General features: G+C 45.2%; 1 protein-coding gene across 1 annotated transcript in view; it reads right to left on the reverse strand.

The window, feature by feature from the left end:
• PYGB (glycogen phosphorylase B) overlaps positions 1–27,194 on the reverse strand; it is a 57,624-nt gene extending 30,430 nt beyond the window's left edge. The window contains 2 exon segments of the mRNA NM_001266864.1: positions 12,870–12,971; positions 26,904–27,194. Coding sequence (NP_001253793.1) covers positions 12,870–12,971; positions 26,904–27,146 — 345 coding nt within the window. The 5' untranslated portion in view covers positions 27,147–27,194.
• Positions 27,195–27,579: the final 385 nt, after the last annotated feature.

Below are 27,579 nucleotides of genomic sequence, written 5' to 3' on the forward strand. Positions count from 1 at the left end.
GCCAGACTATTTTCCAAAGTGACTGCAAGATTTGACAATCACACCAATGGCTATATACCCTCACCAACACTTGTTTTCTGTGTTTATGATTATAGCCATTCTCGTGGGTATGAAGCGGCATCTCATTGTGGTTTTGATTTGCATTTCCCTCATAGCTAATCACATTAAGCATCTTTTTTGTGCACGTGGATATCATCTTTGGAGAAACATCCAAGTCTTTTTGCCCATTTTTCAATTGGGTTGTCTTTTTGTGGCTGTCAGAGTTCTTTACATATATTCTGGATACTAGACTCTTATCAGATTTAGGATTTACAAATGTTTTCCCTCATTTTGTAGGTTGTCTTTATTTAACGCACAAAAGTTTTTCATTTTGATGAAGTCCAATGTATCTATTTTTTCTTTCGTTGCTTGGGTTTTTGGTGTCATATCTAAGAAATCATTCTAATCCAAGGTCACGAAGATTGATCTCTATATATTTTTCTAAAAGTTGTATTCTTTTAGCTCTTACCATTTAGGTCTTTGATCGATTTTGAGCTAATTTTTGTATGTAGTGTGAGGTAGGGGTTCAATTTCATTTATTTGCATGTAGATATCCAAATATCCCAATACCGTTTGTTGAAAAGACATCTTTCTCCATTGAATTGTTTTGGTACCTATTTCCTTTCAAAAAAATCTATTGATCTATATGACACCAATCTTACAGGCAACAAAGGAAAAAATAAACAAACTAGACTTCATAAAAATTAAAAACTTTTGTGAATCAAAAGATACTATCGACCGGGCGCAGTGTCACACACCTGTAATCCCAGCACTTTGGGAGGCCAAGGCAAGTGGATCACTTCAGGTTAGGAGTTTGAGAACAGCCTGACCAACAAGGTGAAACCTCATCTTTATATAGAGAGTAATATAATATGTACTATCAACACAGTAAAAAGACAAGCCATAGAATGGGAGAAAATACTCACAAATCACGTATCTGATAAGCTATTAATATCTAGGACAAATAGAGAATTCTTAAAATTCGACAACAAAAAAACAAACAACCTGATTCAAAATGAGTAAACGACTTGAACAGGCTTTTCTTCAAACAAGATATACAAATGGCCAACAAGCACATGAAAAGATGCTCAGCATTATTAGTTATCAGGAACATGCAAATAAAAACTATAAGACACCATTTTACACCCATTTAGAATGACTACTATCAAAAAATAGTAGTCATTTCTATTTTCAATTAAAAAGAAGCATTGGTGAGGATGTACAGAAACTGGAACTCTTGCCTACTTTTGGTAGGAATGTAAAATGGTGCTACTGCTGTGGAAAACATTTTGGTAGTTCCAAAAAAAATTAAAAATGGAACTGCCATATGATCCATTAATTCCATTTCTAGGTATATAATCAGAAGCACTGAAAGCAGGATCTTAAAGAGATATTTGTACAACTATGTTCACAGCAGCATTATTCACAATAGCCAAAGGTAGAAGCTCCCCAATGTCCACTGAGAGATGAATGGATAAACAAAATATGGTATATACACATAATAAAAATTTATTCAGCCTTTACAAGGAATGAAGTACTGGCACATGCTACAACATGGATGAACCTTCAGGACATTTTGCTTGAGTGAGATAACCCAGTCACAAAAGGACAAATAACGTATGATTCCACTTAAATAAGTACCTAGAGTAGCCAAATTCATAGAGACAAAAAGCAGAACAGTGGTTTTCAGGGGCTAGGCAAAGAGGAAAGGAGGAGTTATTTTTTAATGGGTATAGAGTTTCAGTTAGGAAAGATGAAAAAGTTCTAGAGATGGATGGTGGTGATGGATAAAGAACAAGGTAAAGGTACTTAATGCAATTGAACTGTACAGTTAAAAAAGGTTACAATGGCAAATTTTATGTTATGTATATTTTACCACAATTTTTTTAATTGGCAGAAAAACAACAGACCATACATGAGACTTATTTCTGGACTTTGTTTTTTTTTTTTTTTTTTTTTTTTGGAGACAGGGTCTCGTTCTATCACCCAGGCTGGAGTGCAGTGGCACGATCCCAGCTCACTGCAGCCTCGACCTCCTGGGCTAAAGCAATCCTCCTCCTCAGCCTCCAGAGTAGCTGGGACCACAGGTGAGCACCACCACACCTGACTAATTTTTTTCTTTAAATTTTCTTGTAGAGACAGGGTTTCACCATGCTGCCCAGCCTGGTCACAAACTCTTGAGCTCATGCAATCCACCCACCTTGGCCTCCCAAAGTGCTGGGATTACAGGTGTGAGCCACCATGCCCAGCCTATTTCTGGGACTCTTAATTCTAATTCCATTGTTCTGTCCTTATGCTTCTAACACACAGTCTTGATGACTGCTGCTTTGCAGTAAATTTTGAAATTATGAAGTGTGAGTCTTCCAATTCTTTTCTTTTTCAAGGTTATTTTGATTATTCCTGGTCCCTTGCTTTTTCTTTTTTCTTTCTTTTTTGTTTGAGATGGAGTTTCACTCTTTTTGCCCAAGCTGGAGTGCAATGGTGTGATCTCAGCTCACAACCTTTGCCTCAAGCAATTCTCCCGCCTCAGCCTCCCAAGTAGCTGGGATTACAGGCATGTACCACTACGCCCGGCTAATTTGATATTTTTAGTAGAGATGAGGTTTCTCCATGTTGGTCAGGCTGGTGTTGAACTCCTGAGCTCAGGTGATCTGCCCACCTTGGCCTCCTAAAGTGCTGGGATTACAAGTGTGAGCCACCATCCTGGCCTTTTTTTTTTTTTTTTTAAGGCAGGGTCTGTCTTGCTCTGTCACCTAGGCTGGAGTGCAGCGGTGCAATCTTGGCTCACTGCAACCTCTCACTGCAAGCCCTGTCCTCCAGGGCTCAAGCGATTCACCTGCCTCAGCCTCCCAAAGTGCAGGGACGCCAGCTGCCCGCCGCGACACCCAGACTTCCCTTGCATTTCTAGCAAGGTTTTAGAATCAGCTTGTCAATCTCTGCAAAGAAGCCAAATGGAACTTAGATGGAGACTTCACTATATCTGTACATCAATTTGGGGAGTGCTGCTATCTTAACAACATTGAGTCTTCCAAGATGTTAACATGAGATCCCTTTCCATATTTAGCTCTTCCTCAATGTCTTTGTTTTCAGGGTATAGGTTTTGCATTTTTTTGGTTAAATTTACACCTAAGCATTTTATTCTTTTTGATGCTATTGTAAATGGTATGAAACTATTTTCTTAATTTCATTTTGGATTTATTCCATCTGGACTGAATTAATGAAATGTTCCATTTGGATTGCAGATGTATAGAAATACAGTTGATTTTTGTAGATTGATCCTATATCCTGCAACCTTGCTGATCTCATTTATTAGTTCTAACGGTCTTTACTCAATTCCTTAGGGTTTTCTAGATCATGTAATCTGCAAATAGAGTTAGTTTTACTTCTGCCTTTCCAATCTGGATGCTTCTTATTTCATTTCCTTGCCAAATACCCTGGCCAAGACTCTGAGTACAATGTTGAGTAAGAGTTGTGAGACCAGGTCGGGTGTGGTGGCTCCGCGCCTGTAATCCTAGCACTTTGGGAGGCCAAGGTGGGCAGATTACTTAAGGTCAGGAGTTTGAGACCAGCCTGGTCAACACGGTGAAACCCCGTCTCTACTAAAAATGCAGAAACTAGCCAGAAATCACTTGAAACCGGGAGGCGGAGTTTGCAGTGAGCCGAGATCAAGCCACTGCACTCCAGCCTGGGCAACAGAGCGAGACTGTCTCAAAAAAATAAAAAGAAGTTGTGAGAGCAGACATCCTTGGGACACAGTGGTCGGTTAAACACCAGATGGGGACCCAGTCTGTCAAATGTAAATTCTGTGAAAACTCTACAGGACAAACCCAGTTCCAACAAACTAATTGCAGGGAAGAAAATAAAAAAGAGGAGATATCTATAGATTAAGAAAGATGTGGCCAGGCAAGGTGGCACACACCTGTAATCCCAGCACTTTGGGAGGCCGAGGCAGATGGATCAGTTGAGATCAGGAGTTTGAGACCAGCCTGACAAACATGGTAAAACCCTGTCTCTACTAAAATTACAAAAATTAGCCAGGCGAGGTGGCACACACCTGTAATCCCAGTTCCTAGGGAGGATGAGGCAGGAGAATTGCTTGAACCCGGGAGGCAGAGGTTGCAGTGAGCTAAGTGTCACTGCACTCCAGCCCAGGTGACAGAGTGAGTCTCCGTCTCCAAAAAAAAAAAAAAGAAAAAGAAAAGTTTAAAAAAACAAATGCAATTTAGTTTCTGAACATGCTGTTAAAAAGTTGTATCATGATCAGAAAAACTTATACCCTGCCTGAGAAGTTGACATTAAAGAATTACTGACTTGGGAGGCTGAGGTGGGTAGATCACGAGGTCAGGAGTTCAAGACCAGCCTGATCAACATGTTAAACCCAGTCTTTACTAAAAATCCAAACATTAGCTGGGAGTGGTGGCATGTGCTTATAATTCTAGCGACTCAGGAGGCTGAGGCAGGGGAATCATTTGAACCCGGGAGGCAGAGGTTGCAGTCAGCCAAGATCGCGCCATTGTACTCCAGCCTGGGTGACAGAGCAAGACTCCATCTCAGAAAAAAAAGAATTACTGTCAGTATTTTAGGAATAATGATATAACTATTTTTAGGAGTTCCTTATCTTTTTGAGACACCTACTGAAATATATATATACACACACACACACACACACACACACACTTTTTTTTTTTTTTTTGAGACAGAGTCTCGCTCTGTTACCCAGCCTGGAGTGCAGTGGCGCAATCTTGGCTCACTGAAACCTCCACCTCCTGGGTTCAAGCAATTCACCTACCTCAGCCTCCTGAGTAGCTGGCACTACAGGCGCATGCCACCACACCCGGCTAATTTTTTTTTTTTTTTTTTTTTTTTTGTATTTTAGTAGAGACAGGGTTTCACCATTGTTGCCCAGGCTGGTCTTGAACTCCTGAGCTCAGGCAATCCGCCCACCTCGGCCTCCCAAAGTGCTAGGATTACAGGTGTGAGCCACCGTGCACGGCCACCTACTGAAATATTTACAAGTGAATACCATGCTGCTTCAGGTTGGCTTAAATAACCTGCATGTGGTGGGGTATGACGAACACACTACTGGCCGTGAGGTGGAGCTGGTGACTAGAGAAGGCAGAAGGTGGGTGTGTGGCACAGGTTCACTGTAACAGTCACTCAATCTTCGTGTATGTGTAAAATGTTTCATAATGAAGATCACTTTTAATGCATCCTTAATAGCTCAATCAAGAGTGGGCTGCTGCTTTTGAACCACTACTTTTTAGTATAAACTGCTCCTCTGGACGACTCAGGCCGGACAATGCATTTGCGCCACATTTTCTTTTTGGCGTTCCATTAGAAATGGGAGCATCACTTTTTCTTCCACCTGAAGCATCTGGCACTATGTCTCACACCTAGACACACCCAGCACAGGAACCTGGAAACACTGAAAGCCCAGTGATCACGAAAATATTTCAAACACAAGAATAAATAAAAGCTAAACTGCAAGTAAAATATCACTTTTAAGAAAAAAGTGTACAAAGTTTATTTTTAATTTTAATTTTTATTTTTTATTATTATACTTTAAGTTTTAGGGTACATGTGCACAACGTGCAGGTTTGTTACATACGTATCCATTTGCCATGTTGGTGTGCTGCACCCATTAACTCATCATTTACATTAGTTATTTCTCCTAATGCTATTTCTCCCCTCTCCCCCCACCCCAAAACAGACCCCGGTGTGTGATGTTCCCCTTCCTGTGTCCAAGTGTTCTCCCTGTTCAATTCCCACCTATGAGTGAGAACATGCCGTGTTTGGTTTTCTATCTTTGCAATAGTCTGCAGAGAATGATGGTTTCCAGCTTCATCCATGTCCCTACAAAGGACATGAATTCATCCTTTTTTATGGCTGCATAGTATTCCGTGGTGTATATGTGCCACATTTTCTTAATCCAGTCTATCACTAATGGACATTTGCGTTGGTTCCAAGTCTTTGCTATGGTGAATAGTGCCACAATAAACATATGTGTGCATGTGTCTTTATAGTAGCATGATTTATAATCCTTTGGGTATATACCCAGTAATGGGATGGCTGGGTCAAATGGTATTTCTAGTTCTAGATCCTTGAGGAATCACCACACTGTCTTCCACAATGGTTGAACTAGTTTACGGTCCCACCAACAGTGTAAAAGTGTTCATATTTCTCCACATCCTCGCGAGCATCTGTTGTTTCCTGACTTTTTAATGCTCGCTATTCTAACTGGTGTGAGATGGTATCTCATTGTGGTTTTCATTTGCATTTCTCTGATGGTCAGTGATGATGAGCATTTTTTCATGTGTCTGTTGGCTGCATAAATGTCTTCTTTTGAGAAGTGTCTGTTCATATCCTTCACCCACTTTTTGATGGGGTTGTTTGATTTTTTTCTTGTAAATTTAAGTTCTTTGTAGGTTCTGGATATTAGCCCTTTGTCAGATAGATAGATTGCAAAAATTTTCTCCCATTCTGTACGTTGCCTGTTCACTCTGATGGTAGTTTCTTTTGCTGTGCAGAAGCTCTTTAGTTTAATTAGATCCCATTTGTCAATTTTGGCTCTTGTTCCCATTGCTTTTGGTGTTTTAGACATGAAGTCCTTGCCCATGCCTATGTCCTGAATGGTACTGCCTAGGTTTTCTTCTAGGGTTTTTATGGTTTTAGGTCTAACATTTAAGTCTCTAATCCATCTTGAATTAATTTTTGTATAAGGTGTAAGGAAGAGATCCAGTTTCAGCTTTCTACATATGGCTGGCCAGTTTTCCCAGTACCATTTATTAAATAGGGACTCCTTTCCCCATTTCTTGTTTTTGTCAGGTTTGTCAAAGATCAGATAGTTGTAGATGTGTGGTATTATTTCTGAGGGTTCTCTTCTGTTCCATTGGTCTGTATATCTGTTTTGGTACCAGTACCATGCTGTTTTGGTTACTGTAGCCTTGTAGTATAGTCTGAAGTCAGGCAGTGTGATGCCTCCAGCTTTGTTCTTCTGGCTTAGGATTGTCTTGGCAATGCGGGCTCTTTTTTGGTTCTGTATGAACTTTAAAGTAGATTTTTCCATTTCTGTGAAGAAAGTCATTGGCAGCTTGATGGGGATGGCATCTACAAATTACCTTGGGCAGTATGGCCATTTTCACGATATTGATTCTTCCTATCCATGAGCATGGTATGTTCTTCCATTTGTTTGTGTCCTCTTTTATTTCATTGAGCAGTGATTTGTAGTTCTCCTTGAAGAGGTCCTTCACATCCCTTGTAAGTTGGATTCCTAGGTATTTTATCCTCTTTGAAGCAATTGTGAATAGGAGTTCACTCACGATTTGGCTGTCTGTTATCGGTATACAGGAATGCTTGTGATTTTTGCACACTGATTTTGTATCCCGAGACTTTGCTGAAATTGCCTATTAGCTTAAGGAGATTTTGGGCTGAGACAATGGGATTTTCTAAATATACAATCATGTCATCTGCAAACAGGGACAGTTTGATTTCCTCTTTTCCTAATTGAATACCCTTTATTTCTTTCTCCTGCCTGATTGCCCTGGCTAGAACTTCCAACATTATGTTGAATAGGAGTGGTGAGAGAGGGCATCCCTGTCTTGTACCAGTTTTCAAAGGGACTACTTCCAGTTTTTGCCCATTCAGTATGATATTGGCTGTGGGGTTGTCACAAATAGCTCTTATTATTTTGAGATATGTTCCATCAATACCTAGTTTATTGAGAGTTGCTGGCACGTAGAGCTGCTGAATTTTGTCAAAGGCATTTTCTGCATCTATTGAAATAATCATGCAGTTTTTGTCTTTGGTTCTGTTTATATGATGGATCACATTTATTGATTTACGTATGTTGAACCAGCCTTGCATCCCAGGGATGAAGCCCACTTGATCCTGGTGGATAAGCTTTTTGATGTGCTGCTGGATTCGGTTTGCCAGTATTTTATTGAGGATTTTTGCATCAATGTTCATCAGGGATAATGATCTAAAATTCTCTTTTTTTGTTGTGTATCTGCCAGGCTTTGGATCAGGATGATGCTGGACTCATAAAATGAGTTAGAGAGGATTCCCTCTTTTTCTATTGATTGGAGTAGTTTCAGAAGGAATAGTACCAGCTCCTCCTTGTACCTCTGGTAGAAGTCAGCTGTGAATCCATCCGGTCCTGGACTTTTTTTGGTTGGTAGGCTATTAATTATTGCCTCAATTTCAGAGTCTGTTATTGGTCTATTCAGGGATTCAACTTCTTCCTGGTTTAGTCTTGGGAGGGTGTATGTGTCCAGGAATTTATCCACTTCTTCTAAATTTTCTATTATTTGCGTACAGGTGTTTATAGTATTCTCTGATGGTAGTTTGCATTTCTGTGGGATCAGTGGTGATATCCCCTTTATCGTTTTTTATTGTGTCTATTTGATTCTTCTCTCTTTTCCTCTTTATTAGTCTTGCCAGCAGTCTATCAATTTTGTTGATCTTTTCAAAAAACCAGCTCCTGGAGTCATTGATTTTTTGAAGGGTTTTTGTGTCTCTATCTCCTTCAGTTCTGCTCTGATCTTAGTTATTTCTTGCTTTCTGCTAGCTTTTGAATGTGTTTGCTCTTGCTTCTCTAGTTCTTTTAATTGTGATGTTAGGGTGTCAATTTTAGCTCTTTCCTGCTTTCTCTTGTGGGCAGTTAGTGCTATAAATTTCCCTCTACACACTGCTTTAAATGTGTCCCAGAGATTCTGGTATGTTGTGTCTTTGTTCTCATTGGTTTCAAAGAACATGTCTATTTCTGCCTTCATTTTGTTATGTACCCAGTAGTCATTCAAGACCACGTTGTTCAGTTTCCATGTAGTTGAGTGGTTTTGAGTGAGTTTCTTAATCCTGAGTTCTAGTTTGATTGCACTGTGGTCTGAGAGACAGTTTGTTATAATTTCTGTTCTTTTACATTTGCTGAGGAGTGCTTTACTTCCAACTGTGTGGTCAATGTTGGAATAAGTGTGATGTGGTGCTGAGAAGAATGTATATTCTGTTGATTTGGGTAGAGAGTTCTGTAGATGTCTATTAGGTCCGCTTGATGCAGAGCTGAGTTCAAGTCCTGGATATCCTTGTTAACTTTCTGTCTCACTCATCTGTCTAATGTTGGCAGTGGGGTGTTAAAGTCTCCCCTTATTATTGTGTGGGAGTCTAAGTCTCTTTGTAGGTCTCTAAGGACTTGCTTTATGAATCTCGGTGCTCCTACATTGGGTGCATATATATTTAGGATAGTTAGCTCTTCTTGTTGGATTGATCCCTTTACCACTATGTAATGGCCTTGTCTCTTTTTATCTTTGTTGGTTGAAAGTCTGTTTTATCAGAGCATAGGATTGCAACCCCTGCTTTTTTTGTTTGTTTATTTTCCATTTGCTTGGTAGATCTTCCTCCATCCCTTTATTTTGAGCCTATGTGTGTCTCTGCACATGAGATGGGTCTCCTGAATACAGCACACTGATGAGTCTTGACTCTTTATCCAATTTGCCAGTATATGCCTTTTAACTGGGGCATTTAGCCCATTTACATTTAAGGTTAATATTGTTATGTGTGAATTTGATCCTGTCATTATGATGTTAGCTGGTTATTTTGCTCATTATTTGATACAGTTTCTTCCTAGCATCAGTGGTCTTTAAAATTTGGCATGTTTTTGCAGTGGCTGGTACTGGTTGTTCCTTTCCATGTTTAGTGCTTCCTCCAGGAGCTCTTGTAAGGCAGATCTGGTGGTGACAAAATCTCTCAGCATTTGCTTGTCTGTAAAGGATTTTATTTCTCCTTCACTTAGGAAGCTTAGTTTGGCTGGATATGAAATTCTAGGTTGAAAATTCTTTTCTTTAAGAATGTTGAATATTGGTCCCCGCTCTCTTCTGGCTTGTAGAGTTTCTGCCGAGAGATCTGCTGTTAGTCTGATGGGCTTCCCTCTGTGGGTAACTTGACCTTTCTCTCTGGCTGCCCTTAACATTTTTTCCTTCATTTCAATTTTGGTGAATCTGACAATTATGTGTCTTGGGGTTGCTCTTCTTGAGGAGTATCTTTGTGGCGTTCTCCATATTTCTTGAATCTGAGTGTTGGCCTGCCTTGCTAGGTTGGGGAAGTTCTCCTGGATAATATCCTGAAGAGTGTTTTCCAACTTGGTTCCATTCTCCTCGTCACTTTCAGTTACACCAATCAAAGGTAGATTTTGCCTTTTCACATAGTCCCATATTTCTTGGAGGCTTTGTTCATTTCTTTTTACTCTTTTTTCTCTAAACTTCTCTTCTCGCTTCATTTCATTCATTTGATCTTCAATCACTGATACCCTTTCTTCCAGTTGATTGAATTGGCTACTGAAGCTTGTGCAGGCATCATGTAGTTCTCGTGCCATGGTTTTCAGCTCCATCAAGTCATTTAAGGACTTCTCTACACTGTTTATTCTAGTTAGCCATTCATCTAATCTTTTTTCAAGGTTTTTAGCTTCTTTGCGATGGGTTCGAACATCCTCCTTCAGCTCGGAGAAGTCTGATCGTCTGAAGCCTTCTTCTCTCAACTCATCAAAGTCATTCTCTGTCCAGTTTTGTTCCGTTGCTGGCGAGGAGCTGCGTTCCTTTGGAGGAGAAGAGACCCTCTGATTTTTACAATTTTCAGCTTTTCTGCTCTGGTTTCTCCCCATCTTTGTGGTTTTATCTACCTTTGGTCTTTGATGATGGTGACGTACAGACGGGATTTTGGTGTGGATGTCCTTTTTGTTTGTTAGTTTTCCTTCTAACAGTCAGGACCCTCAGCTGCAGGTCTGTTGGAGTCTGCTGGAGGTCCACTCCAGACCCTGTTTGCCTGGGTATCACCAGCGAGGCTGCAGAACAGCGAATATTGCAGAACAGCAGATGTTGCTGCCTGATCGTTCCTCTGGAAGTTTCGTCTCAGAGGGGCACCCGGCCGTGTGAGGTGTCAGTCAGCCCCTACTGGGAGGTGTCTCCCAGTTAGGCTACTCGGGGGTTAGGGACACACTTAAGGAGGCAGTCTGTCTGTCCTCAGATCTCAAACTCTGTACCGAGAGAACCATTACTCTCTTCAAAGCTGTCAGACAAGGACATTTAAGTCTGCAGAAGTTTCTGCTGCCTTTTGTTCAGCTATGCCCTGCCCCCAGAGGTGGAGTCTACAGAGGCAGGCAGGCTTCCTTGAGCTGTGGTGGGCTCCACCCAGTTTGAGCTTCCCAATGGCTTTGTTTACCTACTCAAGTCTCAGCAATGGTGGGCGCCCCTCCCCCAGCCTCACTGCCTCCTTGCAATTGGATCTCTGACTGTTGTGCTAGCAATGAGCGAGGCTCCGTGGGCGTGCGACCCTTCCAGCCTGGCACGGGATATAATCTCCTGGTGTGCCGTTTGCTAAGACTGTTGGAAAAGCGTGGTATTGGGGTGGGAGTGACCCAATTTTCCAGGTGCTGTCTGTCACAGCTTTGTTTGGCTAGAAAAGGGAATTCCCTGACCCCTTGCACTTCCCGGATGAGGCGATGCCTCGCCCTGCTTTGGCTCACCCTCAGTGGGCTGCACCCACTGTCCTGCACCCACTGTCCGACAAGTCCCAGTGAGATTAACCCGGTACCTCAATTGGAAATGCAGAAATCACCAGTCTTCTGTGTCGCTCCCGCTGGGAGCTGTAGACTGGAGCTGTTTCTATTCGGCCATCTTGGAACCTCCCATCAAGTATACAAAGTTTAAAAGGATACATGCTTGCCTGCAATTTCTAAATTTCTATAATTAACATTCATTTTTTGAGAATAAAAATTATAAACATATTGCATAGTTATGATGCAAACTATTCCCTAAAATTTTTACTGTATGTAAGAACTGCATAAAATGTTTCAAAAAATAAAATGCATTCTATAATGGTAAAATCCAAAGACAAGACTAAGATATTGCATGTTCTGTACTTCTTACAGACGTGTCCTAATGTTAACAGTCAGTAAACAGACATAAATGGCATGTCACCTGCCAGGGTAACCTTCAGCGCCATTAGCTAATTTCAAACACGGGGAGTGAAGTTTTTGTTGCATTTTGTTGTGCACAGACACAGCCATGACGTCCTGCAGGGGGAGACGGAGCCCCAGGCAACGCTGAGCCACCTCCCAGCCAGGCAAGACATTTGCCCCCAATGAAACCCCCCAAGTCCTCCCACCCACATCAAACCCAAGCAAAGCAAAGGCGATGGCAGGGTGCTGAGGTGGAGTGGCCTCGCCATGAAGACACCCATCTATACGCAGGTAAAAGGTTATACTCTAGAGACTCAGCTGGGAAGGGAAGCGAAGACAGACAAGGAAGCCAATGGCTGCTCCGCTCTAAAACCACAAAGGAACCGTGAAAGGATTAAGTTCAAAGTGAGCAAGTGCTAATGACGAACTCCCAAGGAAAGGCAGTTTTTGTTTTTAGGAGAGAAATGGCGCTTTTACAACTAGACAACTAGCGTAAGCTCCGGAGGTCATCTCGGGTGGAGGGAGAGAGACCAGATGCGGGTTAACAGTTTGATGAAGTCAAAATGGAATAATACCAACCACCGGTACGGTGCTCTAAATCCACCCGAGGTGGGGTAGGGTGTGAGATGGCCTCTAGAACCTCCACACCTTCGCATCCCAATTCAACCCCATGCTTGTGATCCATTCAATTCTCACTTTCTCCTCTCAAAAACAGAGAGCAGCCCCACCAACCCATTCCTTCCAGGACGGGAGAACAGGCTGTAAGTCTCCCGATTCCCAGACAGCTGCTAGTCTTAACATCAGGGCTCACCTCCGTGGGAAAATGGATTCAGACCTCAAAGCACCAGGAGGGGCCACCCAGAAGCCCGGCCATGAGGCCCCGTACCTGATAGATGGCTTCATCGCAGGCATTCTGAAGGCCCAGGTTCACCATCGTGTTCTGCAGCGTGCGGCCCATGTAGAATTCCAGGGAAAGATAATAAATGCGCTGAGGAAGCAGAAAAAGAATCAGATTTCTCATTCCATTCTACACTTTAGGAAGGTTACAGAGATGACAGGACCCATGAAGCCCCCCCTCGGGATTTCATTCATGTCAATCCCATGCACAAAAACTGGGCTTGCTCTGTCAAGCAGCCTGCTGACTGCAGCCCACCATAGCAGCCCACCCGGGAGACCCCTCCTCAACACGGCCGTCTCTTCCCTGACCCTCAAGCACCTGGATGAACGCACACTAACTTCCATGATGCGTGGGGAGGCAGGGCAGGTTGGTGGTTGGGGCCAAGGCACCCAGAACTGGACAGACCCAGGTCTGCACTTAGCTCATCATGCACTTAGCTTACCACACATGTGCCCTTGGGCAAGTTACTTCACATCTCTAACACGGATGTAATGTAGGCCATGTCTTCAAGTACTAAATGTAAAGCCCTGAGCACAACTTCCAGCACCCACGTGAAGCATCAATGAACGCCAGCAGAGACGGCTGAATGCATGCCTCCATGTTCCCCAGCAGAAGTCTCTTGGCCGATGCCTGCTAGCTGGCTGGCTTGGGGTTGCCACATGAGCCAGCTCTGTGCCTCTGAGGTGGTGTGGCAAGGACGGTCACCCGTGCAGTGCCTCCTGGGCCCTGAGCGGGGTTCTAGGCGCCCTACTTTCTATACCGAGTACTTCTCATGGCCATCCATGGGCCTGCAGCAGCCAGGGCTGAATGGTAAGATCAGTGGGCACAACTCCCAAGGACTAACAGGATATCTGCACAGCCAACATCTCCCCTGAAATATTTACTAATTGCTGTGGTGGTTTTAACCAGGGGCCAAACTCTTTCTGATATTCTTCACTCCAGGAGGAGCTTAATTCCCTGTCTGCCACCTTGAGGGTGGGCTGGATGTAGCAACATCCCGCTGAGGAGCACAGAAAGGAAACAGCAGCAACTTGACAGTGGAGACAGCTGACCACGCTGACCAGCACCCCAGTGTGCTGTGATGAGGACACTTTCCTCTGTGTGTTCTTCCCAAAACCCATAACCCCAGTGTAATCATGAGAAAATAGCGGACAAACCCAAACTGAGGAATTTTCTATAAAATGCCTGACCAGCAGTCATCAAATTTGTAAGGTCATAAAAGACAAGGAGTGATCAACAAATTGTCACAAATCTTAAGCCACATTCAGGCTTTTGGAACTAATAAATGAATTCAGCAAGGTAGCAGAATATAAGACTAACACAAAATCAGTTATCTTTACTGTTTTTAATTATTCATGATTAATATAATTATCCAATGTTCATTAGCAATGAACATTCCAAAAATAAAATTAATAAAACAATTACTATGGCACATACACTTTGGGAGACCAAGGCGGGGGACTGCTTGAGGCCAGGAGTTTGAAACCAACCTGGGCAGCAATAGGAGACCCCCCTCTCTACAAAAAATTTAAAAGTTAGCCAGGCGTGGTGGTGCATGCCTGTGGTCCCAGCTACAAGGGAGGCTGAGGTGGGAAGACTGCCTGAGCCTGGGAGGTCAAGGCTGCAATGAGCCAGGCGCAGTGGTTCACATCTCCAATTCTAGCACTTTTTGAGTTTGGCAGTTCCTCAAAAAGTGAAAAACAGAGTTACTATTTGGCCCAGCAATTCCACTCCCAGGTATATACACGCCCAAGAGAAATGAAGGCCTATGTCCCCTCCAACACTTGTACATAATAGCCAAAAGGTGGAAATAACCCAAATGTCAATCCTTCATGTCCTACAACATGAAGGAACCTCAAAAACACCACGCTCAACGGAAGAAGCCAGTCACAACAGACCACACATTCTATGAATCCGTTTATATGAATGTCCAAAACAGGCATATCTAAAGAAACCAAAAGGGGATTGGTAATTGCCTAAGGGTTGGGGATTAGAGGTTTCGGTGGGTGATAACAAAAGGCTTAAAGAGTTTCTGTTCGGGGTGAAGAATGTTTTAAAATTGATTGTGGTGATGGAAGCACAACTCTGTGACTATCCTGAAACCAGTATATCCAACTGTATGCTTTAAAGGGGTGAACTGTATAGTATCTGAATTTTATGTTGATATACCTCTTGTCAAAGAATGTAATAGATGAGGCCAGGCACGGTGGCTCGCACCTGTAATTCCAGCACTTTGGGAGGCTGAGGCGGGAGGATCTCTTGAGTCAAGGAGTTCAAGGCCATTTCTACAAAAATAAAAAATAAAAAATAAAAAAGGCCGGGCGCAGTGGCTCACGCGTGTAATCCCAGCACTTTGGGAGGCCGAGGTAGGCAATCACTTGAGGTCAGGAGTTTGAGATCAGTCTGTCCAACATAGTGAAATCCCGAAATCCCATCTATATTAAAAATACAAAAATTGGCCAGGCACAGTGGCTCATGCCTGTAATCCCAGTGCTTTGGGAGGCCAAGGTGAGCAGATCACGAGGTCAGGAGTTCGAGACCAGCCTGGCCAATATGGGGGAAATGCCATCTCTACTAAAAATACAAAAAATTAGCCGGGGGCAGGCACCTGTGATCCCAGCTAATCGGGAGGCTGAGGCAGGAGAATCACTTGAACCTGGGTGGCGGAGGTTGCAGTGAGCTGAGACGTGCCGCTGCACTTTAGCCTGGGCAACAGAATGAGACTCTGTCTCAAAAATAATAATAATGATACAAAAAATTAGCCGGACGTGGTGGCTGGCGCATGTAATCCTAGCTACTCGGGAGGCTGAGGAAGGAGAATCGCTTGAACCCAGGAGGTGGAGGTTGCAGTGAGCCAAGATCGTGCCACCACACTCTAGCCTGGGCTACAGAGCGACACTCAGTCTCAAAAAAAATAAAAAATAAAAAAATAAAAAGCCAGGCATGGTAGTGCACACCTGTAGTCCCAGCTACTCGGGGGGCTGGGGCGGAAGGATCGCTTGAGCCTAGGAGGCAGAGGTTACTGTGAGCTGCAATCACACCACTGCACTCCTCCAGCCTGGGTGACAGAGTAAGACTGTCTCAAAAACAAAAAACAAAAAACTACAATGGGCAAAGAGCACAAAGCATTTACCCAGGGGCAAATGAAATTCATAAACAGACTTACCCAGGAAGTCAAGAAATGACGACTGTTACAGAAGGATCCAACCAAGCATGGGAAAGTAAAATAAATAAGTAAATAAAACTACCACAGAACTAAAGGTACCACTGAATGCAAAACAAAAGCAAAGCTGAAAACAAAACCTGGCTGAGAAAAAAGTGAACCAGAGTGGGAGAAGCATGAGAGGGACTGGCTTGGAAGACCGAGGACACCTAATGTCTGCATCACCAGGCTCACTGAAAAGAGGCTGAATAAAACATTTTAAGTATTTTTGGCCAGGTGTGGTGGTCTATAATCGCTACCCTTTGGGAGGCCAAGGTGGAAGGATCACTTGAGCCCAGCAGTGAAAGACCAGCCTGGGCAACACAGCAAGACCCCATCACTACAAAAAATAAAAAATATACATATATAAAAAGGGTTTTTTTTATTTGTTTTGTTTTGAGACAGGGTCTCACTCTTTTGACCAGGATGGAGTGCAGGGGCGCAATTCTGGCTCACTGCAACCTCTGCATCCCAGATTCAAGTGATTCTCCTGCCTCAGCCTCCCAAGTAGCTGGGAACAAAGGCGTGTGCATCACCATGCCAGCTATTTCTGTATTTTTAGTAGAGACAGGGTTTCACCATGTTAGCCAGGCTGGTCTCAATCTCTTGACCTCAGGTGATCTACCCGCCTCAGCCTCCCAAAGTGCTGGGATTACAGATGTGAGCCACCACTCCTGGCCCATAAAGTTTTTAATACATAATTTAAGAATACTCTATAAATATCGAAATCTACAAATTGAAAGAACACACACACATACAAATCATAGCTCTGTCTTTAATGGCCTGTTTTTACTTTTTTGCCCATTTGAATATAGGCTTCTACATTACTATACAAATTCCAACATCTTTTAAATCACAAGACATTACAGCAGTATAATTAATGAGTTCTCATAGCCACTATAAGTACAACTACTGCTGCTGTCACTCACAGCCAGGCCTCTGGCAGACTTTCATCATGCTGGACTTATTTGAATGAACTTAATATTCTATGGGGTTTCCATAGCACCTGCCTCCCCTCCTGCAGAGGAAGACACAGGCACTGTCCAGGTGGGGTTTATTAACCAGTGTGAAATCATACTGAGACCAGCTAGACCCTGGCTGTCTGAGAAAATACTGTGAGTCAAGTATTAACAAGAGGTTTTATAAAAAGCTGACAGGCTAGGAACATGATCAGAATGATTTTGCCTTTAACTAAAAATGTGTATTTATTTTTTTTTAAAAGATGACGGTCTCACTGTGTTGCCCAGGCTGGCCGCAAACGGCTGGCCACAAACTCCTGGCCTCAAGTGATCCTTGCGTCTCAGCCTCCCAAGCAGCTGGCACTACAGGTGTGTGCCACCACAGCTGGCTAAAATGTGTATTTTTAGGTTGTAGTTTGCTCTTTCTGCAAAAGTTCCTAACTTCTACTTAGGAACTTTTCTACTGTGGGGAAAAAGTTTACCAGTTACGTCCCAAGAGCTTGATTATCTCTGTTTGTAAGGGACAGTACTGATGCGGGAAGTGCTGGGCCTAGACTCGAAGCCTGTGCGTCTCCAATTGTCCTCCAGGTTGCAGGCAGACATCGAGGTTTCTGCAGCCTCCTGCTGAAGCACAGCCCCCAAGGCACTGCCCAGGGCCTGCCCTGCCACAAGCTCTGTCCTTGGGGACTGCAATATGTTTTGTTGTTGTGAGGCTTTATTGCGACTTGTTTCAATTTAAGAACTTTCATCATTTGCTGAGATATGTCTATTTTGCTTTTACCTTAAAATGGTTCCGAGTGAAAACCATGAAACTGAAAGAGGCTTGCTGGAGGAGCTGGCCAAGAAAATGCAGACTTGAATGGTACAGGCTGGGGTCCCATCCCAGCTCCCTGCCCTGGCTAGCTGGGTGACCTGGGCAAGTCACTCAGCCTCTGAGAGGACCACATTAACCTGTGGGCTCGCACAGGGCTAGGCTTGGACTCAGCAAGGTTGGTTCCACTCACCATATCAGACTTCACAAGGAGAAATGCAGAGCCTAGTAAGTTGGCAGGTGGCAGTTCTGAAAAAAATCATGTAAAGCCATAGGCTTTGTCCAAGTAACAGCCTAGGGACCTAGCTCTTCCATGACCCCAAATCCTGCTGCTGCAGGACAGCCTCTTTCCACTCACTCCCCTCTGGCATCTCCTGTGCAACCGTGAACAGGGCTTCCCTGCTCAGGCAGTGCTGGTTGGAGAACTGGACTCACCTGCTTCAGCCTGAAAATGCCAACAGGATCCCTTAACCTCCCTGCTCAGCAGCTCTGCTCTAAGGAGGCCCTGCCGCCTGGGATTGAACTTGCTTTTTCCAGCATGGTCCCTTCTTGCAATATGACCATAACAAGTGTTAACTAGCCTAAAGCCAGCCTGTTTTTTTCTGTTGTTCTTTTTTTTTTTTGAGACGGAGTTTCGCTCTGTTGCCCAGGCTGGAATGCAATGGTGCAATCTTGGTTCACTGCAACCTCCGCCTCCTGGGTTCAAGCCAAGCCCCCCACTGTGTGTGTGTGTTTTTTTTTTAAATAGAGTTTATTTATTACATGCAAAGCCTACACAACCAGGCAAATAATAGAAAAGCATAAAGCTCAAAAAATAGATGAAAATATGATCGACACAAACAGTACACAACATAGCAATCATCTAATGACACCTCAGGAGTTAACAGACTGAAAAGAGAATGTAACACCAACCGGCAGGGCCTCATTGTGCTCTCACAGACACAGGTTCACAGAATCAGGCCTGTAGAAACCACCAATTTTTTCTCCCTTTTCTGAAGGGATTTTTAACTAGAGTCTTCATTTAATAACACTGGTGTCTGAATACTCTGGTGGAAAAAGAAAGAACTTTCCCAACATTCAGGGAAACAACAGAAAGAGCTGGAGCCAGGCGTGGTGGCTCACGCCTATAATCCTAGCACTTTGGGAGGCTGAGGCAGGTACATCACTTGAGGTCAGGAGCTCAAGACCAGCCTGGCCAACATAGTGAAACCCCGTCTCTACTAAAAATACAAAAACTAGCTGGGCGTGGTGGTGCATGCCTGTAGTCCCAGCTATTCGGGAGGCTGAGGCAGGAGAATCACTTGAACCTGGGAGGCGGAGGTTGCAGTGAGCAGAGATTGTGCCACTATACTCCAGCCTGGACAACAAGAGCGAAACTCCACTTCCAAAAAAAAAAAGAGTTGGGCAGCTGCTTTCACCAAGATGAAGAGCCTCATTCTGCAGGTAGATCTGGTCTGAAATCTGAAACTGGTCCTCCTGTCCCCAAGAAAGCATAGCAACTCTCCTTTTGTGTATTCAATTCTATCAGTGCCAGCATGCCTCAGACCAGCCACCCTCTACTGGTTCCTAAATGGGCACAGAGTGACTCACAAGGCAGACTGTCCCTCCCTGCCACCCAGGCACTGTGGACAGAGCTGGCCCTGATAAGACACAGGGACACGGGCCACTGAGCCAGCTGGAGGCCAGTGGGCACCACGATCCACCAGCCAGGCCTTGGAGGGGGGGCTCCCGGTCCCTCCAGACACAAACAGGTCACCTCCCTGGGCTGGACCTGCTGGCTCCTGCTGGTGAGCTAAGCAGTCTCAAGACACCATCCAGGGGAACCAAGGTCCTATGGGAGGAGAGATGCTGAGGGGCCTCCCACCCGCCAGATGCTGAGGTTGGTCTTTGGCTTCCTTGACAGTGTCAGTGTCCACTCCACCATGTCTGAGGGTGCTTCTGGGAAGTTGCTCACAGAGCAATCTGATAACCTACTACTGTATCTGCTGTAAGGACGTGAGGATTAGCTAGCACATCTCTCAAGCTCCCAGCCTGTGAAGTCACACAGCACTTTCTTAATGAATTAAATGCCAGGGAAACTTGGCTTCCCGTGAGGAGTGGACAGGCTTCTCAACATGGATCGTGGATTTCCTTCACACTCCAGTACCTAGCACTCAAACACAGGTCTGTTTGCTCAATTTTGAAAATGAAATGTAAAAGAATTATAGAACTTTAGAACTTACGGGGATCTTAGAGATCACTTGGTTCTGCAGTAAACAAATTCCTTCTACATCCAAGACACACATTGCCACAGTCCACAAGTCTCCTGCCTTCTATTCAATTAAGCTCCACAAAAAGTCTACTCAGTACTAATCTAGAGCCAGAAAGCGATGGGAGCCTTCTCCTTATCACTGACAGAGCCTCATCAACTTACACTAAGTGATCTGGACCGTGTCAAACTACATTTATAACTAGTGAGCCACCAGTCACCATTTTTAACCACTACTTTAATCTTTCATTTTAACTGTTTGCCAGCCAAGAAATGCCACTTAGCTACACCTAAAATTACATGTCATTCCTACTCAAGATACTGTTGAAGACACTGTTAACCAAACCTATCTTAGTGTCCATTACCTTTCTAAATCTGTGTTCATTTCTCTGCCCTTCACCGTATCCTAAGAACGCCATTCTGCATGGGTGAGGAAGAGCCAGCTCCTATCTCCTGCGGTTATCTGCTGCATGTCTTAGGATGCTGTGAATTTCCAAATGGCTTAAAGCTTTGATCTGTTTAATAATAATGAAAAAATAGGTATAATCTGAAAAGACTTCTAAAGTTCTCCTAATTTACTTATTTGTATTTTTTATAATTGTATTTTTGCATTTTATTTGTATTTATTAAGCGGGACAGCTGGTGACATTGGAAAGATTTGCAGACGACAGCACTGTGTCGATGAAAATGTCCAGAGTTTAACTGCTCTACTATAGGTGTGTAGGAGAATCTCCCTGTTTTTCCGGAGTAAACATTGCCGTTTTTGGGGGTGAAGGGGCAACAAGGCTACAACTTACTTTTTTTTTTTGAGATGGAGACTTGCTCCATTGCCCAGGCTGGAATGCAGTGGCATGATCTCAGCTCACTACAACCTCCTCCTCCCAGGTTCAAGCGATCCTCCTGCCTCAGTCCCCCAAGTACCTGGGACTACAGGCACCTGCCACCGCACCTGGCTAATTTTTGTATTTTTAGTAAAGATGGGGTTTCACCTTGTTGGTCAGGCTGGTACTTTCTTTCAAATGATTCGGAGAAAAATGAACTCACAGCGACAAAAAATGAACTTACAGCGACAAAATGACCTAACAAGTGTGTTACAATGTTTAATATCTGAGGAATCCGGATGAAGGGTATACAGGAATTACAAGAAATCTTTGTATTATTCCTACAACTTTTTAAGAGTCTGAAATCACATAAAGTTTAAAAGGAAATATGGCTGAGACGTGGAGGCGAGGTCGGTTACCTTATTTCATTTTATTTTATTTTATTTAGGCAGGGTTGCCCAGGCTGGAGTGCAATGGTGCAGTCTTGGCTCACTGCAACCTCCGCCTCCCTGGTTCAAGCAATTCTCCTGTCTCAGCCTCCCGAATAGCTGGGACTACAGACACCACCACGCCCAGCTAATTTTTGTATTTTTAGTAGAGACCAGGTTTCACTATATTGGTCAGGCTGGTCTTGAACTTTTGACCTCAGGGGCTCCACCTGCCTCGGCCTCCCAAAGTGCTGGCATTACAAGTGTGAGCCACCAGGCCCAGCCATATTTTATAAAGCCACCACGGCCCCTGTGGATTAGTCAGGGTTCTCCAGAGACACAGAACTAACAGTAAGGTATGCGTAGAGAGAGAGACAGATATAAGAAATTGGCTCAAGTGGTTCTAGAAGTGCAAGGCCGCAACTTGCGGGTGGAGGGGTGGGCCAGCAGGCTGGAGACCCAGGCAAGCTGCAGCTCCGGTGCAAGGTAGCTGGTAGCAGGGTTTGTTCTGCAAGGCCTTGCCCCATGGGAGGTTGTAAAACTGTGATGTAATGAGATATATATGTTTGTTCTTTCTGGCCAGTGCTCCTAACACCCTTGTAATTTCCTAAGTGATAAGACCAGTAAAGATGAAATAAGTGTCTTTTGTTATTCATAACAAACGCCTTCCAACCACACCTTAACGAGGTGACTTTTGGCAAGCCCCTAAGGGCAGCGGCTGGTTGCCAGGGGAACCAGATCTGCAATTAGAGGATTGGAAATTTCAGGTCCACCCCTCCCACCACCCCCAAACCTCCAGTGAAGGGAGAGAGGCTAAAGGCTGAGATCATCACCAATGGCCAATGATCACACCAGGTAAATGGGGCCTCCATAAAATCCCCAACTGAAGGGGATGGAAGAGGTTCCTTCCAGTTCAGTGAATCCTGGAGGTGCTGGGACAGTGGCACCTGCAGAGGGTATGGAAGCCACTGCACCCTCCCTCAGACCTGCCCTCTGCATATCTGGCTGTTCCTCAGTTGTATTCTTTATAATTAACTGGCAAACGCAAGCGAAGTGTTTCCCTGAGTTTCCTGAGCCATTCTGGCAAATCATCAAACCTGAGGAGGCTGTTGGTCAGAGGTCAGAAGGGAGGCCCTGACGTGCAACTGACATCTGGGGTGGAGAAGCCTTGTGGGACTGAGCCTCTGGCCTGTGGGATCTCAGGCTACATCCAGGTAGACAGTCTCAGAACAGAACTGAATTGTAGGACGCTCAGTCAGTGTGGGAAACACTACCCCCCACCCCCTAGAGGCACATCCACATTACTCTCTAGGCATAACAGCCCAGCCAAGCTGACACATAAAAACCAGCCACCACAGCCTGCAAGGGCAAAGGCCAGGCAGTCTTCTGCAGAAACTGAAGGCACACACACTGCAGGCTTCTCCATCTGCTAAAATGACAGCTGGGGCCTACCTTCCAAGTGGCTGGCTGGCTGGCTGGCAGCAACACAAAACAGCACCCACCATCAGTTGCTGGCCAGAGAAAATGACTTTGAGCGATCTGCTGTCAGGGAAGCCTGCCCAGGAGATGCAAGCTGAACTTCACACATAAAAGTAGAAACACATCAGAAAAACTGGGAGTGTTAAGATTCCAGAGGCTGGTCCCACAACTGACTAATTAAAACAAATCCCAGAAGTGGGGATCACAGAGCAGCAGGGGCTGCAAAACGCTTCTCTAGATCATCTTTAACTCCTGGGTCCAGCCAAACCAAAAGATTAATCGTATTTCATTGTGTTTATCTTATTAGGAATATTTAGGACAGCAGTGTGGGCCCCAAGGTAGAGCTGCTTTTCCTTAATCTGTGTCGTAGTCATGCCAGGAGCTTATGGGAAGAGTCTCAAAAACTGACTGTTAAATCCACTGCAGGGGTGCTGCAGGTCAGTGGTTCAGCACATTGACAACACTGCTTCACAAAGGCCCACAGAATAAACCATGCACCTGTCCTTTCGGGATGTTATAGAAGGGATCCCATGACTCTCATAACTGGGCATGGGCTGCTTTCATTGCCAGGATCCTGGTCTGCGTTTTGTGTCCTGACTCTCACTGTCCCACCCCAGCCTTCACTTTGAGGCCTTCTAATGTGAACCTTTTGTGCTCCATCTAGCATAAGCATCCTCAAATTCTCTTTGGATGGAGATGGAATGTCAATTCAATATGAAATGGAAACGTTTTAACTCTAACATTTCAGAATGGCAACAGACTTCGGAAACAGATCACCAGCTTGATTCCCCTCATTTTAAAGATGAGAAAACTGAGGCCAAGAACGGCAAATAAATGCACCCAAGCCCACAGTTGCACAGACCGAATGGAAAGGCCAGGATGAAAAGGAGCATGGAATCACGCACACCCTTCCTTCTCCATGCAGTGCAATCCCAGGCTCTGCAGTTTCAGGTTGGACTCTTCTTGCCACCTTGCCACCACTTCAGAGAATCCATTAAACGTCTTCATGACCAACTGCCACCTCTTGCCAAGCACAAAGTTCTCCATGTTAGCCAGATGTTTTCATGTGCTGATTTGCCAAGCATGGCAAAGCTTGACAAATCTTCCTCTGAACACTCCAACTTCTACTCTTTCTGCTATTTACCACAAATAAAGTGCTAAGAGTTGTGCAACAATAGGTTCGGTATAATGCTATTTTACGTATTAAAAACAAGTTTCTGTCAATACAGAAAAAATAATGTAGAACACAAAATATTTATAGCATTTACAAAGTGGGTGATAGAAGTGGGTTACAGGATTACAGTTAATTTTTTTCCTTCTGGCTTATCTATATTTTCTAATTTTTCCTCCACTAATAATTTTTCCTTCAGGACTTGCATAATTTTTTTTTTTTTTTTTTTTGAGACGGAGTCTCCTCGCTCTGTCGCCAGTGCAGTGGCATGTTCTCAGCTCACTGCAAGCTCCGCCTCCCGGGTTCAGGCCATTCTCCTGCCTCAGCCTCCCGAGTAGCTGGGACTACAGGCCCCCGCCATCATGCCGGGCTAATTTTTTGTATTTTTAATAGAGACGGGGTATCACCGTGTTAGCCAGGATGGTCTCGATCTCCTGACCTCGTGATCCGCCCGCCTCGGCCTCCCAAAGTGCTGGGATTACAGGCATGAGCCACCACGCCCAGCCACATAATTTTTAAAAAGACAAAAATAACAAAAAAAGCATTCTATTTAGGAACTCTAGAGTGTCATATTACCAGTCTGCAGTGTGCCGGTGAATATCTGAGGTCATTTCTGGCTGAGGGGGAGGCACAGCACGTGTTTTCTTGGGAGCCCACCTCCTCTCATTGGCTCTGGTGGGACTGGTTGCTGGTCCATCACCAGCAAACATGAAACTTTTCCAGAGAAAGGATGGCAAGTTTATTTTCATCATGAATTAGCCAAAGAAGTACCTAAATCCCAATTTTCCACTTTTACACGTCCTTCCTACTCAGAATAGGCACACAGCTTATTTACAGACTGTGAGGTTTAAGAGAAAAGTTTACAACTTTACAACTTACAGATTGTGGTTTAAGAGAAAGGTTTCCACCAAGAGCCATCACAGTAGACAATCAAAACAGATCTCACAGTGGATCAGAAAACCTGTTTTGTTGCAGGGACTATCTTGTTCATGAAGGTCATTTCCGTAATCCCTGAGCCCATCGCTGGCCTCTCCATGATGTGATTATATATAAATACTCCAATGGGCACCCTAAGGTTCCGAGCTGAGTCCTGGTCCAGCTCCAAGGAAATGCCCTTGAATGTGAAGGCAGAGCTATGTACTTGCCATAAACCACTTAGACAATAAAAATGATGTTGTAGGCTGGGTGTGTTGGCTCACGCCTGTAACCTCAGCACTTTGGGAGGCCGAGGCAAGCGGATCACGAGGTCAAGAGTTAGAGATCAGCCTGGCCAACAAGGTGAAACCCCGTCTCTAATAAGATACAAAAAATTAGCCAGGCATGGTGGTAGGCACCTGTAATCCCAGCTACTCGGGAGGCTGAGGCAGGAGAATTGCTTGAACCTGGGAGGCAGAGGTTGCAGTGAGCCGAGATCGCGCCACTGCACTCCAGCTCTGGGCTATAGGGCAAGACTCCGTCTCAGAATTAAAAAAAAAAAAAAAAAACATTGGTGTTGTGCATCAGAACTGTCCCAACAGCAGGGAATTCTGGGGGAGCCACTGCTTCTTGGCTGCTTTTCCTGGCAAAGTCATCCCAAGCCCTTGTTATAACCTGTTTTGGCCATTTGTTGCCACTTCTATGTTTTGCATACTAAATATGAAGAGCCCCAGTTGGTATTCTAACAAATCTGTCCCTTTTACCCTCTCTATTTCAGAAAAAAAGAATGTCCCAGAAAAAGTTTGGCAAAGCAATCAATCTCTTAGCAATTACTGTATTAAACATATCTTAATGCCCTACAAAAATATTCTAAAATACCATCCATAAAGTAAGTCCTCGGTGCCCAGGTGTATACACTGCAAGTAAAATCTTTGCCAAGTGGCTTCAGGTCTGGAAGTGTGTCTTTTCCTCACCAATTTTCCCTCTACGTTAGTGTAGTAGAAAGACACAATTCTCCATAGTCAAAAGTTAAAAAACAAACAACACAACAAAAAACTGGCAACATGGGGCTGTGCAAGACTACCATGTACCTATCAAACTGAAACCTACCATCCTATCCATTGACTTGCAAAGCTGTTTATCAGGGAAAAAGTTACAAATGTTTACGAATGAAACAGAAAATCTAAAAAACTGTATGTGCATTATACTTTTTAAAAATGTGTACATATGTTTAGGAATACCAAAAAACCGGCAGGAACACAGGCCCGTAGTTAATATGGTTAAGAGTAACGGGGACAATCAGTGACTTCAACTACTCAAACAAATTTTTGCAAGATATAAAAAGTAACAATTACTAAGGCAATCTCTATGAACTTTAACCCAAGTAAATTTCTCCAAGGGAGGTATGGGAACCTCTAAGACAGAGCCTTCTTCAAGGGCTCCATCTCCAGCTCTGAGCTTCGTACCCCTCCTGCGTGAAGCAGGCATCTTCAGCGATTTTCTTCTAAGCAGCGCACACACACAAAAGTCTCACAATTCCCTGCAGATTACCGAGCTCACCCCCTTCCAACCTACAAGGCTGCCCAGGCCGGGTTCCAGTCCCATCTTCTCCTACAGGCTGCTGCAGGAAAACAAAAGGTGGCTGGAGGCAGGGGCGGGGAGCACGGGCTCTGCAGCCAGCGCGGAAGCGCACCGCCAGAAAGAGACCGGGAACATCCGCCAGGCTCCCGGGCTCAGCATCATATGCGGGGGACGGCGCGGGCTCTTAGTGGAGGGGACCTGTGGCCGCGGCCCTGCGCAGGGGAAGCCCGGCCCCCGCCGACCGCGGCTTCCAGGCGACTCCCCAGTCGGCTGTGCCTGGCCGCCGGCCGGAGACGAGCGCGGGTAACGCCCAGGGGGCCGCCCCGCAGAGAGATCTCCGCCGGCGCGGCTCCGGGACTGGCGCCCTTTCAGCGGGCCCGGGCGCAGAGGGCGGGGCAGCTCCTCACCTTGGGGTCGCGCTCGTAGTAGTGCTGCTGCGTGCGGATCCAGCGGCCCACCAGGTGGTCGCGCACCGTGTGCGCCAGCGCAAAGAAGTAGTCGCGGGGCGTAGCCACATTGCGGTCCTTGACCAGCGTGAAGTGCAAATGCCGGTTGAAGCTCTTCCGCACCTCGGCCACGTCGCCCAGCCCCGCCAGGCCGCGCACGCTGATCTGCTTCCGCTTCTCGCTGTCCGTCAGCGGCTTCGCCATCGCGCCGGCCGAGGCGGAGGAAAAGAGATGGAGAAGGAAAGCGGCGGGACACTAGAGCGCCTGGATGGTGCAGCTGCTCTGGCGCCCGGCACTGCGGCTCTGCGGTCGGGACGGGCCGCGCCTGCGCGCTGCGCCGGGACGGGGCCTCGGGAGGCGGGGCGGGGCCTCGGGAGGCGGGGCGGGGCCTCGGGAGGCGGGGCGGGGCCTCGGGGAGGCGGGGCGGGCGTCCAGGCTCACAGCTGAGAGCGCTGATGTGGTCCGAGGCAGCAAGGACCTGTCCACAACATTTGAGATTGGGGTTTGCCCCCTCGTTGGGGAAGCCCGGCAGAAAGTGGGAGCGACTGGAGGGGGCAAGAGACCCGGGGCCTTGAAGCGTGCGGTCCTGGCAGCTCCTGCCAGCCCGGGGGCGGTGCGGGAGGGGGCCCTGCCCTCG

This window comes from Macaca mulatta, chromosome 10 (genome assembly GCF_049350105.2).
Source record: "Macaca mulatta isolate MMU2019108-1 chromosome 10, T2T-MMU8v2.0, whole genome shotgun sequence".
In the NCBI taxonomy this organism is placed as follows: domain Eukaryota; kingdom Metazoa; phylum Chordata; class Mammalia; order Primates; family Cercopithecidae; genus Macaca; species Macaca mulatta.